At 35.4% G+C, this 16934-nt stretch overlaps 1 protein-coding gene across 1 annotated transcript in view; it reads left to right on the top strand.

Annotated features, from left to right (window-relative positions):
• The window catches only part of LOC138715346 (titin homolog), a 91341-nt gene extending 76087 nt beyond the window's left edge, over window positions 1–15254 (top strand). The window contains exons 5-8 of the mRNA XM_069848164.1: window positions 5730–5800; window positions 6312–6401; window positions 13855–14008; window positions 14987–15254. Coding sequence (XP_069704265.1) covers window positions 5730–5800; window positions 6312–6401; window positions 13855–14008; window positions 14987–15135 — 464 coding nt within the window. The 3' untranslated portion in view covers window positions 15136–15254. The remainder of the gene's footprint in view (window positions 1–5729; window positions 5801–6311; window positions 6402–13854; window positions 14009–14986) is intronic.
• Window positions 15255–16934: the final 1680 nt, after the last annotated feature.

The following is a 16934-nucleotide window of genomic DNA, read 5'->3' as shown; positions in this document are numbered from 1 at the left end:
TAATATTGATCCTTGAGGAATTCCATTATTAATAGTTCCCCATGTCGATGCAGATTTCATAGTTGTATTGATTTAAACTTTCTGTTTCCTATCTATGAGATATGAGTGAAACCATCGGTGTGCAACACCTTTAATTCCATAATAATCTAATTTATCTAGCAGCATTTTATGATTTATACAGTCAAATGCTTTGGATAAATCACAGAAAATCCCTCCAACTTGTAATTTTTTATTAACTGCCTCCAGAATTTTGTCACTTAAGCTAAATGTTGCATTTTCTGTGCCTTTATTTTTCCTAAATCCAAATTGTTCTGGGACTAAAATGTTGTATCTTTCTAGATGATGATATAATCTTTTATACATTACTTTTTCAAAGATTTTGGAGAAGACTGGTAGAAGTGATATGGGTCTGTAATTTTCTGGAAACATTGCTTCTCCCTTTTTGAAGATAGGAATAACCACTGAATATTTTAATCTCTCAGGAAATATACCATTGAACATTGAATAGTTACATAAATAACTTAATGGCCCAGCTATAATATGTGAACTCGCTTTTAATATTTTGCTTGTTTTTTCATCATACCCTGAGGAGTTTTTTGACTTTAGATTTTTAATAATTGCAATTACTTCTTGTTTGTTTGTTTGTTGGAAATATTTGAATGTTTGGGAATTTTGTCGGAAAATATTGTGTTAAAGAATCTAAACTGTTAGTAACATTATCTTGGGGGATGTTGAGGTTATCAGTTATTGTAAGAAAATATTTGTTAAATATATTTGCAATTTCATTTGGGTCTGATGTTTTTGTATTGTTAGATATAAGGGTATAGTTTGTTACTTTACTTTTTGGTCGTCCACTTTCCTTTTTGATTATGTTCCAAGTTGTTTTAATTTTATTATCAGAGTTTTGTATTGTTGTATTATAGTGTAATTCTTTAGCTTTTTGAATTAGTTTGTGTAATATTTTTGAATAATTTTCATAGTGTTGTTTTAAGTTTGTATCATTACTATTTCTGCTCTGTATGTATAATGATCTCTTGGTTTTGCATGAGATTTTAATACCTTGTGTAATCCATCTACTGTTACATATTGTTTCATTTTTATACTTTACAGGAAAACTGGATTCAAAAATATTTAGAAATGTTTTATGAAACTCGTTGAATTTACTGTTCATATCACTTTGACTGTATACTGATTCCCATGTTTCACTTTTAAGATTTATTTCAAAATTAATTAATGATTCCCTGTTTATATTTCTGAATCTCACTTTAGTTGGTTTTTTTTGATGATGTGTTAATATTTATACTTAGGAGTTGAGCATCATGATCCGAAAGACCATTAATTATTGGGGTTGTTTGAGATATACCTATTTTTTCTTTTCCGATGAATATGTTGTCTATTGCAGCAGCTGAGTCCCCTTGTATTCTGGTCGGAAAGTTTACTGTTTGTTTTAAATTGAAAGATGCTAGCAATGAATTTAGTTGATCTTTCCTATTGCTTTCTGTTAGATAATCGACATTGATGTCTCCGCAAATAATGCATTCACTTTTCAGTTTTTGTAAGTATTCTAGTGTCTTTTCCAATAAATGAATAAAATTTTCGTAGTCTCCAGATGGTGCTCTATATAGACATATTATAATGAAATTATATGTTTCATTTTCTAATTCAACAGCACAAATTTCTAAATTCCTGTCTTTGCAAAAATGTGAAAGATCAATATTTTTTAAATTAAGGTCAGATTTGAGAAATACACTCACGCCTCCATCCTCAAGAGTTTGTCTGCAGTAACTAGCACCTAATTTATATCCTTCCGGTGAGAGAGACAATATTTCCTGTTGTTTCATATGGTGCTCGGTAATACATAGCACATTCGGATTTAAATGTTCGGAATCTAAGGATGCAAGGAGTTCATCAGTCTTATTTCTTATACTTCTTATATTCTGATGGAATACACTGAATGTTGATTGTTTTACGATTTGTTGATTCTGTTTATTATTATTATTATTATTATTATTATTATTATTATTATTATTGTTGTTGTTATTTTGACTTTTTTTATTTACCCTAAAAAAGGACAAGCCCTATGACTGATTACAACAGGAATTTTATTGTCACACTTGTCATGGTCACACCGAAGACTGTCAGCAATGAGATGTGTTAGCGAGTCCTTGCCTCGAGACAGTGAGACAGTCTTCACTCAGGGCAGCGATTATGTGGCTTGGTCTGGAACATTTGTAAATAAACAAATAGAAATAATACCATCATCAACATCATATTTTACGACACGGATTAACTCAAGATTGTTCCGGTTTCAAAGTAGTTTTATATTTGTCTGATTAGCATTTTCTTGGGTGTCCTATGTTTTCCTTTCAATTGGTTTGTAATGAAGCAGTTTATATGGTATTCCAGATAGTTCTATTCATTCTACGTGTTCTCTCCATTTATTATTATAGTCTTTTGTTTATTGAGATATTTAATTGTAATTTCTCCCCTGTAGCATGGTTATACTTATACATATAAATAATACCGCATACAATTATTAATTTCTGCGAATTATAAGGATTTGGGAAATTATTATTATTATTATTATTATTACTATTATTATTATTATTATTATCATCATCATCATCATTATCATTATTATTATTATTATTATTATTATTATTATTATTATTATTATTATTATTATTATTATTATAAAAGTGCTATGGTGAACACATGAAACTGATTATAAATTTTGTTTACTTATATTTGATGTGCTTCGGATTTTCGAGAAAGGAAATAAACTATTAATTTTGTATACAGGCCAGGTCGTGCCTAATAATAGCTCATGAATGATGAGCTGTAATATGTTTGCAAGACTTGCATAACCAAATTTATTAACAAATTCCAGTAACACTTGTCATTAAAAATATAAAATAATACAATAAGAAAAATTAACCTTGCCGGGAAGTGAACTCACAACGTCCAATCCCGAAATCAGAAACCTTACTCCTATGCTTCAGCACCGCGTTATTTTACTGCATTGTACACGGATCACTATCAAAGAATCAACCGGAACAAACATCACAACATTGCCTTGGAACACAATGAGTTTACTCATGTGAACCTGACTTAAAAACTTTATAAATGAAAGATTAGTTCGTAAAATTATGTCCAAAACATTCACTTTCTTCACTCCTTATAATAGAGTTCCTTCATAGAATTAAAAATAGGAAAGCTACAAGCAGCATTACATTCCTTTCACTCGTCTTGTATTTTAAATATATTTTACAGACTCAAAAAATCTGAGTGATGAAAAGATTTGGAAAAAAAAAAAAAAAAAAAAAAATTAATCAGCACAAAAAAATCTATATGAATGAACCATTCTTTCCCTTTTAATAGAAAAATAGTTTAATAAGCATAGAATTTATTTTTATACCATTAATAGAAATATTTTAATTACATTCAGAAAACTCACAATTAACTCAAAAGCCCTGGTCGATAGAAAAATTTGGTAAACAGAGTTGGAAATCAGCATGACAAAGTCTATAGGGCTGAACTGTAATTTATCTTTTGACAGACGGACATCAGTTTTATGAACTAATAGAAATTACACTAATTGTATTTTTAAAAGCCCTGATTACCCAAAAATCTTGGGTGATAGAAAAATTTTATAGAGAGATTTGAAATCAGTGCAATAAACTCTAGAAGAATCAACAATTCTTTCTCATTATACATCTTGATTACACAACTTTTAACACTATATCACACGGAATATATATTATATGTCTTTCTCGTGTTAAATTTTACTGTACCTGGTTAACATGAGCGTATTCCGAATCTCAGCGCTGAGCAATCTGATGGCATCACAGTGTTCTGAATTTCAACGATGACGTCGCTGATGCTCCACCGGTGTCGTACCGGTTCCATAAGCTTGCAGAGGTGGTGGCAGTCTCTATCAGCCGCCATCAGTGAATTTGATTGGTTCTTGTATAGGGTGGGAATTAGCAGATGAATGACATCATGCACTGTTGTGTCGTGGCGGTGTGTTCTGCTTTGGTTGTTTGTAATGAGCACAACGCAAAAAAAATATGTTAATGGCTTATGAGCGAACATGTCAACGGACCAGTTATTACTACCAGTTCAAGAAATAAATTGTTTATGCTCTCTTTTCTTTGAACGAGATGACAGTACGAAAATTTCGCAAAATCTTGCTAGCGTAGTACAGACAACAACTTATACAGCCACCATGACAGCCATCGAACCTTCCAGTAGTTTTGTTCCTATTTCGCTGCAGCGTGACGTCATTGTTGTCCACCAGTTTGGTGAGATTCGGAATACACTGCATGTTTCAGCATGTTATGGACCATCTTCAGGACTGGTTGGTGCTGTTTTTGGCGCCTTTTGTTTGTGTTTCCTGTGAGGGTGTGTTTGTGTAGTGTAATGTGGAGTCAAAGAGTGTGTGTTCTGAAATTGAGTTGTGTGTTGAGAATTTCATTTGAATGTGTTTTTGTGTGTCTATATATTTCGTAGTGTTCTAGTGTGTTTAGTTTCTGGCTTTTTGGTTGAATATGTAGAATTTCCATATCTGTGTTTATGTCTCTGTAGGTGTGGTTAGCATTAATTGTGATGTGTTCTGCATATGTGGAAGTATTTTGTAGTTTCGTTATAGCTGTGATGTGTTTTTTGTAACGTGTTTGAAACGATCTGTCCTATGTAGAAGTTGTTGCAGGTGTTGCTTTGTTTGTTTGTTTGTTTGTTTGTTTGTTTGTCTCTGTGTTGAGATGCTTTTGCAGAGTATTATTTGTTCTGTATGCGATGTTGTAATTTAATTTCTTGAATTACGTTGCAATCTTGTGTGTGTGTGTTTTTTTTGTGTTCTTGTGTTTGTGTTGTATTTTTATGCTTTTTGTGATTATGTTTTGTCTTTCTTATTATGTTGTCTATTATGTTAGGGTTGTATCCATTTTCTTGTGCTATGTATTTGATTGTGTTTGTAGTCCTGTTGGCTCATTGGTATGTTGAGTAGTCTGTGTACCATTGTTCGGAATGCAGCTTGTTTGTGTTGTGTTGGGTGATTGGATGTGTTGTTGTTGTTGTTGTCGTTGTTATTGTTGTTGTTTTGGGTTTGTTGTTAAATCTCTTTCTAATAGGGTAATTACAATCTTTATATTAAATACTCTTCTTAAAATAGCTAACAATTAATTAATAATCACTTATTGCAAGGGAGCACGGTCATACTACTCAAGTAGTATAAGTTTTCCAACAGAGATTAGTAATGACTAGATATTGACCTCATATCACGATAAAGAGAAAACATTACACATAGATGTGTCGAGTGGCCTCACCCAGTTCCGTCCATAAATATGCATCAGTGTAATTTTTCTTATAATGTAGATGCCTCATAATCTACTCAAAGTTCGAAATGATATCAGGCATTTTCTGTGGATGTAAAACGTAGTAATGGTAAATTGAACGTTCATTTTAACGACCTTTTTAAACTACGTATATGAACAGTGGTAGATTTGAAATTGTATGTGAGACCAAAATATTTGAAGAAAATCTGTTCTGTAACTGCTTTATCCACTACAAATCTCACAAAATGTCTTGGGAATTTAAGTCCAATCATTTTGGTGATAATCAGTTGAAAGAGTTGCGATAGGATCCAGCAAACGATATACTCATAATAAAATAAAATTAGCATTCATGATAGCAATTACATACAGTATTTTTTCTTACTTTTCTTTTAGGTTTCCTTCGGACTTTAGAGGAGATAGAAGATGATCATATTCCATTACAATTTATCTTTGGTAGTGACAAGGTATGCTAAGACTCACAATATAACGAAACTCTTTACCTCGTGTCATATTGAAAAATAACTGAGATTAAAATTGGAAAAAATTAGAGTTTTTTCATTGTTGATAAGTCTAAATAAGAAAAACACTGCATTCCTAAGGCATTTATTCATCTTTTGATGAGGAAGGAGAGACGGGAAAGAAATTTTACTCGCTGAGACTGTCTCTTTTCAGTGGCTATATCCACACAACCTCATTGAGACAGTAAAGTTTGTAATCGCCATGAGTACGATTTCTTCTACACTTTCCTCCTAAAAACGAAGATAATGGATCAAGACATTGAGTTTTCTACATTTCATCAATAATTGAAAAAGTTCAAACCAACTCTCTTCTCTTGAATAAACCACCATTACTTCCTCCCTGCTCTTTCAGCAATAAGTTACTTCTTCTGTCATCTATAATTAATCTGATTTCTTTATTATGTTTTCGTAGCTAATGTACTGATATTTGTAACCTATTTGATTTGATATCTTTTAGTTTCAAGGAGATGAAGATGATGAAGGAAAGATTAAAATAATAGAAATGAAGACACTGCTTCTCAACTTATACAAGATGGCCTTGAAAGAGGTAATTAAATTGTTAATTTTATGATTAATTTTATATTTAACATACTTTATGTCATTGTGCCTCCCTCATAACTCAAGCATCAGTGCCAGTTTTATGGATTCTGAAGTTATTCGCTCTGTAAGATGTTCAGTGTAGGGTTTCGTGAAGTTGGACTAATGGGGATAGAATATGGTGAAGTTGCTTCCTCTTGCTTCTTGAATTGGTGATGAAGATGATTGCGAATTATTATTATTATTATTATTATTATTATTATTATTATTATTATTATTATTATTATTATTATTGCTGCTGCTACTGCCGCTGCCGCCACCTCCGTATTTTATTGCCAAGGCTTTGTGAAGAAGTTATTTAAGTCTGTTTTAAATTGATTACTGGTACCATGAATTTATTTTATTTTGTTTGGGAATTTATTATAAAGAATTACTCCCATTCCATTACAAAAGGAGCTTTATTTACTGATTGAATGTTATAAATTTTCCTATGATAATCTGATTTAACTTCACATATTGTACTGTCTGTATGAGTGGTTAAGTCGCATCCCTGTTTCCCCTCACCCATTTCTGCTGGCTCCTCTGTAAAGGGTAATGGCTAGGCTGTTAGGCTCTTCCCTGAAAATATTTGCTGTACGAAATTGGAAGTCTACATAATATTATAAAACTGTTTAAAATAATTTAAATAAAAGGGCCTCATTAAGTAAGTGTCACGTGATTTCCCCTGTTTTATGACCCTGCAATATAATCACTCGGACGGACAGTAGATCTGAATATAACTTACTATTTAGATAATTTTTCTGCGATGGCATGGATGATAGAGGAAACACCTGCCATTATTCGGGACGGAAACCCCGAAATCAAATCACCTGGTTCTCCAAGTTGGGATTAGTTGCTAGGCCAACTCCCTAGCATCGTAAAAATATAATTGTTACAAGTCTCGACAATTTTTTATTCTGGATGGATTAATGGACATAGACTTAGGTGAGTACAAAGGAATCTGAACACAGGAATTCCTATTTTGTAGAGGTGGCTCGCCAAACAATCATGGCCTGTAAGCAATCTAAAAGCTGCTACTGCTATTTTTCTTGGTTGTTGAGGAACTGCATCTGAGTTCGAGAGAAGGATGTTCCATTTCTTGTCTGCAACATGTTTTTGCAATTCTTGCGAGAATTGTGAGAGCTTTGATTTTATTACCCGTTTTATTGATAAAAAATGGAAAATTGACTTTTTTGTTTGTAATATTGTTGTTCCTTTCCTTGCAAGCATGTCGGCCAGTTCATTCCCTGCAATTTCACAATGTGCTGGAATCTCTCTGGCACTAGGAACTTGAATCCGGTGTGGCATGTAAAGCTGGAAACCCGGGTTCGAGTCCTGGTGCTGGAGAGAATTTTTCTCCGTTCTACTGATTCTTCACCATATGAAAACGCAGAATTACTGCACTGGTACTCTATATGGACTTCGGTACATCAGAGTAATATGATAAAGCGTAAGTAATCACGTTGTGATTCAAGACGGTACAGTGTTCTGTCAGACCACAGTCACTTAGTCACTCATAATGAGTGCACCTCTGTACTTGTAGTTGGACATTGTGTCTACTGTCACACATACTGTGACATGGTATATGAGGGTAGGTCAACAAAGGGGAACACAGTAGTTATAACTTAAAAATGAGAAGGATTCAATCCGGCATCGGAACTTGAATCCAGTGTGGTTTAGTGGATAAAGGACCATCATGTAAACCTGGAAACCTAGGTTCGAGTCCCAGTGCCGGAGAGGATTTTTCTCTGTTTTACCACTTCTTCACCATATGGAAACGCAGAATTACTGCACTGAAACTCCATATGTACTTCGGTTTCATTAGATCTGTGGCGCTACAGCCTGTGAAGGGCCTAGACTGACCAGCCGGCTGCTGGCCTCACGTTCACATGCCGAAGCAGAGATGGACGATCATCCAACCAGAATGGAGGTATCGTGTGGTTAGCACGATGATCCCCCCAACCGTTATAGCTGGCATTCACAACCAGATTTCGCTACCTATCTTAGCTCCACAAGTGTATCACGATGCTGGATGGGCACCGGTCATGAGAAAATTTCTTCCCCCATGAGGACTCGAACCAGCACGCATTCCGTAACGTGAGTCCTAGGCAGGATGCCTTAGACCACGACGCCACGGCAATATGTACTTCGGTACATCATAGTAATATGCCTCATTTAGTATTCGCATGTTTAGCTTCTTTATTTTTCTTCCAACAGCCATGGTCTTCGTCTTGTTTGCACGTATCTTCATCCCATACTGCTCACAGCTGTCATTTAGCTCCAGCAGCACATCCCTTAGTATCGTCTCTTCTTCTGCTAACAACACCATATCATCAGCAAATCTTATGCACTTTATTCTTCTTCCTTCTACTATCACCCCTCCCAAGTTCTGAAAACATTTTTTCACTAAGTAAGTCCTCAAAGTAGATGTTGAACAGGGTAGATGATAAAGGGCATCCTTGTCATACTCTTCTCCCTATTTCACTTCCTTCGGACATTTCTTCTCCTATCCTGACTCATTTCATATAAAGATTACGGTACTGAACAATCTCTTTCCAATCCTCACCTATTTTCTTTAGGATCCCCATCAGTTTATTTCAATCTACTCTGATAAATGCCTTTTCTAAATCCACAAATGCTATTCTTCTCTAGGTAACTTTTGCCGATTGCTTGTAGTAGTGCAGTTACATTCCTCGTACCTTTTCCCTTCTTGAAGCCAAACTGCTCTTCTTCCAATTGTCCTATCTTAGAATATAAACGTCTATTCAGTATTCGAAGGAGAATCCTCGTCGAGTGTGATTTCAGGCTGATAGTCCTGAACTCGTTACATTTTGGCATTATTTTCCTTTGGTATTGGCAGGAACACTAAATAGTTTTATTTATATATAATTTAAACTTATTATTGACTAGGCACTGTTCTAGTTTTGTTGATGTGCCATTAAATTTTATTTGCAAATTCTCTTCCCATTTAATTTATTTTAAACAATCCTTCCTTCTTCAGTTATAAAGTTTCCTACTATGCTTTATAGAGAATAGAATACAATGTGCAACGAGATGCCTATTTTAAGCAATGCTATCATCAACTTCGCCAACCTCTTGGAATGAAGAATGGTATTTCCGGAAATGGATACTATGAAAAATATTTTCTTTGAAATATTCTATTGCTTCACGAAGTTTGATAGTCGACTTGTTCTGCACTCTGTGTGTGCATGTCACAATGGCATATGTGCGTGTGTTTGTGTTTACATATCCAGATATACAGAGGGTGCCGAAAAAATGTATACACACTTTGACAGGCGATATCTATTTAATATATTTCGAAGTTGGACCGAAAAACAACAGTAATGTGTTGTATGATGTCCCGTAAACAGATGAGACTCACATATGTTATGCTAGCATCGCTGCTCGACAGGTTAATCAACAACAACAACAAAATGGAACAAAGATTATCGTTTGAACAGCGGAAAGCAATTTTGAAGTGGTATTGGAGAACCGAGAATGTTGTTGAAGTCCAATGGCAATGGAGACGTGAGTACAGAACAGAACCACCAACGCTATTAACAATTGCACGCATTTGTGACAAATTTGAGACTCATGGTATCATATGCGATGTTTACAAGGGCAGATCTGGGAGACCTCGCACATCAATAAGTCCCACGTCCTCGGCTATGGTTTTGGAATGTTTTGAGCACTCACCGCAGAAATCTGTACAAAGCAATGTGCACTAGAGACTGGGATTAGCAGAACCAGCGTACATCATATTATTAAAACAGCAAAGTTGAAAGTTTTCATCCAAGACTTATACATGCATTAAATAAAGATTACCCTGATCAGAGAATGCAGTACTGTGAGTGGTTTCGGAACATGGTGCAAGAGGATGAGGCCTTTGTAGGGAAAGTTGTTTAGTCCGATGAGGCACAATTTAAGTTGAACGGAACTGTCAACTGGCATACTGTGTCTACTGGTGTGCCAAAAATCCACATGTTTTTGTGGAAAAGGCTGTTAATTTACCTGGAATTAATGTTTGGTGTGGGTTGTCATCTAGGGGTCTAATTGGACCATTCCTTTCTGATGGAACAGTAACTGACCAAGTGTACCTGAACATGTTATGCACATCCGTCTTACCCACCATGAGCATACTCTATGGAAATGAGGAATTTTACTTCCAACAGCATGGTGCACCACTACATTACCACCGAGATGTATGTGCATACCTTGATGACAATCTTCCAGGGCAATGGATAGGACGAAGAGGTCCAATTGAGTTTCCACCACATTCTCCGGATCTAACTCTGTTGGACTTTTACCTATGGGGGACATTAAGAATATTGTATACCGTAGAAAACCAGCTACGGTACACTGGCAGTAGTTCGGGAAGAAATTGAAATGGTATGTGCAGCAATCGCTGAGGACACTTTCGTAAACGTTGCTCGAACAGTAGTTCAACGTACTCAGAAGTGTGTCGACGCCCAGGGTGGGCATTTTGAGCAACTGTTGTAACTGTAAAAGTCTATGATGATTAGTGCTCATCATTTTCTGTTTGTGTGAATTCAGTTTTGTTATGTTAACATACTTTTCGACGCCCATGGTGGGCATTTTGAGCAACTGTTGCAACTGTTGTAACTGTAAAAGTCTAAGATGATTAGTGCTCATCATTTTTTGTTTGTGTGAATTCAGCTTTGTTACGTTAACATAGTTTTTTCTTTGCTTGAAGTGTGTATACATTTTTGGTCATCCTCATATACACACAGATGCAGACGCACGCACACACACACACAGACACAGACACACACACAGAGGGTGTCTCATCTAACTTTTCGACCTCAGATATTTTCGAAATGAAACTAGTGTGAAAAATCTACCTGAGCAGGCATATACCCATGTGAGGAGCTCACAGAATGATGGGGAGGGTATGCACAATCCAAAAATTTAAAACAATATCACTTTCAACTCAAAATTACCTTTTTTAAATGGAACATGTAGGCTATGTTTTTTCTAGCGAACTAAAAACTAGAGATACAATTGCTGATAACAGAATTGGTTTCACTTTACAATTACTGATAACAGAATTGGTTTCACTTCTGAAATAACTAAACTTTTAAAAGTTGGCAACAGAGACACTGTTTGTGACATTATGCAAAGAGTGTAGTACTGCACACACAACAAGGATTGCTTGCAATGTCTCTGTACTAAACGTATGCATTAAACAAAACAATATCGATACAGCACGCTCCATTTCTCAGTGTACTAATACCTGTCACCTGATCTGATCAGCTGAACATCTGGTCAGTATCAAACAGGTAAATACCGTAGTAATATTTTGTTTATACATGAAGTCTCTTTCACAAATCATAGTAATGTGAATTTGAGGAACATGCACTACTGATTCGTGCAAAATACCCACTGGTTTCGCGAGGTCCAAGGTTGCTCATCAGTGGCAGTGGAGTATCAATGTTTGGTGTGGTATCATTGGCAACCGTATTGTAGGCCCCTATTTTCATCAGGGAACATTAAACGGACAGTGATATACATCATTTCTTCAAGACACTCAAGGACGTGGGATATAGGCCACTAGTATTTTATTAACATTAGAGGAGAAAAATTTGCTCCGACACTGGGGATCGAACCCTGGTCCTTGGTTCTATGTACCAAGCACTCTAACCATTGAGCTACGCCGAAGTTCAGTCCACAGCACAGGATCGAATCCCACTACCCCAGTGTTTTTCTTTCCCTTTGTGGCCTGACACCAAGTTCGACATATATGTTGACATTTTTATATTAAGCCAACTGCCATTACACAAGGAGCGCACTCAGTTGAGTAACTTGATGGCCGGGATTCCACAGTAATGTGCACTGTTGCTCGAATACTATACGTAAAGATTAATTTTCTGGTCTTACAGAATATGTCTGTTACAGTAACAATCAAGTCACTCAACTGAGTGCACTTCTTGTGTAATGGCAGTTGACTTAATATAAAAATGTCAACATACATGTCGAACTTGGAGTCAGGCCACAAAGGGAAAGAAAAACACTGGAGGAGTGGGATTCGATCCAGTGCTGTGGATTGAATTTCGGCCTAGCTCAATGATTAGAGTGCTTGATACGTAAAACCAAGGACTCGGATTCGATCCCCGGTGCTGGAGCGAATTTTTCTCTTCTAATATTAATTGTTACTGTAACAGACGTATAAAAAAATTAATCTTTACGTAGACACTAGTATTTTGTTTAGGAAAGTAAAACCACTTCCGTTATCAGTAATTGTATCTCTAGTTTTCACTTGGATAGAAAAAAATATACATGTTCCATTTAAAAAAAAAAAGTAATTTTGATCTGAAAATGATAACGTTTTAATTTTTTTGGATTGTGCATACCCTCCCATTGTGTGAGCCCCTGACATAGGTACATGCCTGCGGAAGTAGAATTTTCACATCTTGTTTCCGCGCGCGCTTGCACGCACTTGCGCAAACAGATACACACACACACAGAGCTTTTCTTCTTGAGAAAAAGGTGTTGGAACACTGTGTACAATATATTATAGGGGTCAGGGAGATGATTACTGACCAGTGCACGAGAATTTTCTCATTTTTAATCTCCTTTTCATTCAACTTTAAGACATTCAGGGCATAAGCGGAGTTCGATGAAAAATTATGTTAAGAACATAATTATTAACACATTTCTCAGTTCCATGATAAAAAATACAACGAAAAGATGCCGGAATGCCATTCCAGCACATTCTGCCAAAAAAAGCACTGTTTATATATGTCCAGATCACAAAAGATATTGTTCATTGATGACCATCTAATAGGTCCGTACCTCATACCTCTGCATCTTAATGACCCCAATTACCTAGTATTTCTGTGACAAGTCTTACCTGAGTTGCTGGAAGAGTTGCCTTTGGAAATCCGTTGTGCTATGTGGTTCCAGCATGATGGCACTCCAGCACTCTTCGATCATGAGGTACGTGGCCACTTGAATGACATCTTTGGCAACAGATGGATTGCACATGGAGGCGCAATAGCCTGGCCCCTTTACTCACCTGACTTGACACCACTGGATTCCTTTTTCTGAGGGACATGAAAACCCTGTGTACGAGACTCCCAAGGAGACACAACAAGATCTTGTGCCACGAATTCAAGTAGCAGCTGTAGTCATCCGAGATATGCTGGGAATATATATATATATATATATATATATATATATATATATATATATATATATATATATATCTGCTGAAAATTTGTTTTTCCGTCAAATACCGAAATTAAATATTTAAGCCCTCCAAAATGTTATGGTTTTCTTATATACATACTGTACTTTGTGTCATCAGAAAATGTTTTACTAAAAGTCTGTCCTGATTGTCATACGTATATTAACATATTATTTCTATGTAAATAAATTGATTGGGAAAATATTACATGTTTCAGGCCACAGCAATTGGTAAAACATCATTGTCTAAAACTGCAATAAAGCTTTTACGACTTCTAACAACAGAGTTCAAGACATATTTGAATCCACACTTGCAGTTCTTAGCTCGTCAAATTGGACAACAACGAATGACCAATGAAGTGCAGCTCGAAGGTAATTTGGATATATTTGAGTTGTGTCTACTACAATCTATCTCATAGGTATATCTGTTAACTACTAGTACCAGTAGGCTATGTCATATTTGTTACAGGTACTCAGCTCTTTATTTTGTAGTGAATCCGCTGTGTAAAGGAAAGAAGAAATAACACAGGGCTTGGACAAAAAGGCCTGTGCTTGGCAATGAGATTTAAAATATATATATTTTTAAATTCAGTTAAATTTCACAGGTTCCAATTTTTACTGGAAGGTTGCAAATGTATCGAATGAACCAGTGAATGTATAATAAAAACTAAAACGGGCCAAGCAGAGCACTTAGATGTGGTTTACATAGTTTAAAGATCCTTTCAAATTACAGAGGTTGTTTGAAGTCTGTAAAATGATGTACCTAAGAAATAAAGGGTAATTCACTCTTTATTTTTTTCATCTCATCATCAGAGTTGATACCACCCACTATATATTACGAACGTTTCCTCATTATATGATAGAAATTAAAATGTTTAGCATTTCTGAACCTCTTCATGATTTGTGTCAGTAAGATCACTTTTGCAAATGAAACTGAAAATCATTATCTGTGTAACTTTTCTTTTCTAATTTCTGGGATTTGTGGTTACAATAACCATTAATGTTAGTAAATGATGTTGGAAGGTTTTTGAGGAAGTTCATTGTATTCCGAAGATGGTTCCAACGGAAGAGTAGATATTATTGCTATTAATACACATCATAAAGTGGCCACCTTGGATCCACCTGTATACTTCGAAAAAGATAAATTAACAGGTCACACAAGTTGACCATGAAACGAAAAATATTAATGAACCTTACCTTCCCTATTTGAGGGTTAAATGTTCTATTCCTCTTGGAAATGGGACTGTCATTGGTTCATTATTGGTGCAAGAGACAGAGCAGTTTTGAAATGAAAATCCTGTATATTCTACATAACGGAATTCGAAATGTTACAATTGTTTTTACTTTCAGCTGCTATGATTTACTTATCATGCATGGAAAGCAAGGACGTTAAATTGCACGATTTTGAGAAATACTGTGGTCTTCAACATACATGTGGTGAAGACGAAGACGAAGATGAAGATGAAAAACCAGATTTTCATGATGAAGAAGATGATTAATGCAGATTCTTCGTTACCGGTACTGATGCGAAAAATTTTACGTGATTTGTGTACTTTTTACACCATCTTATTGTTTGGTTATATTGTACAATTTTTTAGAAAACACAAGTAAAGCATTATACATTATTTTCGCAGTTTTATTACATAATTGCTTTTTAAATTATTTTCTGACGTTAAGGGCATAAGAAGTGATCTAATGAATGTGAAAGTGAGTTGTAATGGAATAGTAATTATAAAGGTGACTGATACGAGAATACTTTTCCATTTGTCATGTGGCCACAAAACTTCCAGTCTCACTTATCTGGCACTCGGAGAACTTATCAAATTGATTTAGATCTAGATTACCATATGATATTTTCTGGGTTTTTCTAATTTTAAGTAGGTACCTATTGAAAGAACGGTTAGGATAATCTGGAGCAGGGGCGTATTTTGCGGGCTACCGGGGCTACCGGCGGTAGCCCAAGGAAATTACAATAGAAAAAGTTTATAATATAACATAATGTAATAATTTTGTATTATTAGTTTTACCATAGTAATTAAAATTAAAGTAATTGTTAGATATATTTTGTGTAATAATAGGGTCAGCGGTAGCCCAAACCCTTTAACCAGTATACGCCACTGATCTGGAGTAACAGTTAGCACGCCTGACTGTGAAATGAGCCCGGATTCAAATCCTGTTTGGGACAAGTTACCTGGTTGAGGTTTTTTCTGGGGTTTTCCCTCATCCACTAAGAGTAAATGCTGGGTAACTTTCGGCCTGGACCCTGGACTAATTTTGCTGGCATACCACCTATATAACCATAGATATTGATAAAACGTTGTAAAAAAAAGTTTGAGAATTCACTACTTTGTCCGAAAATTCAACTTGAGTAGTGAGAGATGATCCTAATATTTTCAAATACTACAAATACAGCAGTGATTTTGTTCCCATATAATGCATTTTCCGTCACATATACATTATGTACAGTATGTATTTTACAATTTATAAAATACGGAACAAATTATTTAGTAATTTGCTCTCTGATCGGTTTTAGGAGCTTTCCTGCTACCTCCTTTCATCAAACATGAATTGTAGCAGATTATTTAGTAGTCTGCTCTTTGATTAGGTTTAGCTTTGCTGCGACCTTCTTTCACCAAGCATAAATTGTACCGAATCTTCATTCATAAATTACAGACTTTCAGACTTATTTGAGATTATTCTGACTAGGGATTAGGTAGGTAGGTACAAATTAGGTAGGTATCTACAAATTCTTTTATTTTTAGTCTCTCAAAGTTCCAGGGGCGTATTTTGCGGACTACCGGGGCTACCGGCGGTAGCCCAAGGAAATTACAAAAGAAAAAGTTTATAATATAACATAATGTAATAATTTTGTATTACCGTATTAGTTTTACCACAGTAATTAAAATTAAAGTAATTGTTAGATTTATATGCACTCTCTGCTCTCGAAAAGAAACAAGTTGTCAAGGCGGCATCACTGGAGAAACCGCTGCTACGAAGGGTAGCCTGTGACTGTTCCGCTCAAGTCGCACAACTGCCCGTCCCCCACTCCCTTCAGTTTCTATCATGTAGTGTAGGCGGGTGAGTTGCCGCTCTCGTGATCGGTTTCTTGGAAGGCGCGAAGCAACAATAAGCTTAGTACGCTAGCTCATTAATGTGATTGTGTTCTTGCAGTGCAGTATTTTAAATTTGTGATTTGTTCGAGTGTCTTAGAGTTATATTAATTGTGAATTATTAAGTTTTTAATTTCCCAATTAAGTGATATTGTGAAAAATATGGCAGAACAAGTTTCTGGAGAGGT

The sequence above is a fragment of the Periplaneta americana genome, chromosome 15, assembly GCF_040183065.1.
Source record: "Periplaneta americana isolate PAMFEO1 chromosome 15, P.americana_PAMFEO1_priV1, whole genome shotgun sequence".
NCBI classification, from domain to species: Eukaryota; Metazoa; Arthropoda; class Insecta; order Blattodea; family Blattidae; genus Periplaneta; species Periplaneta americana.
This window is presented reverse-complemented; position numbering and strand designations above follow the sequence as displayed.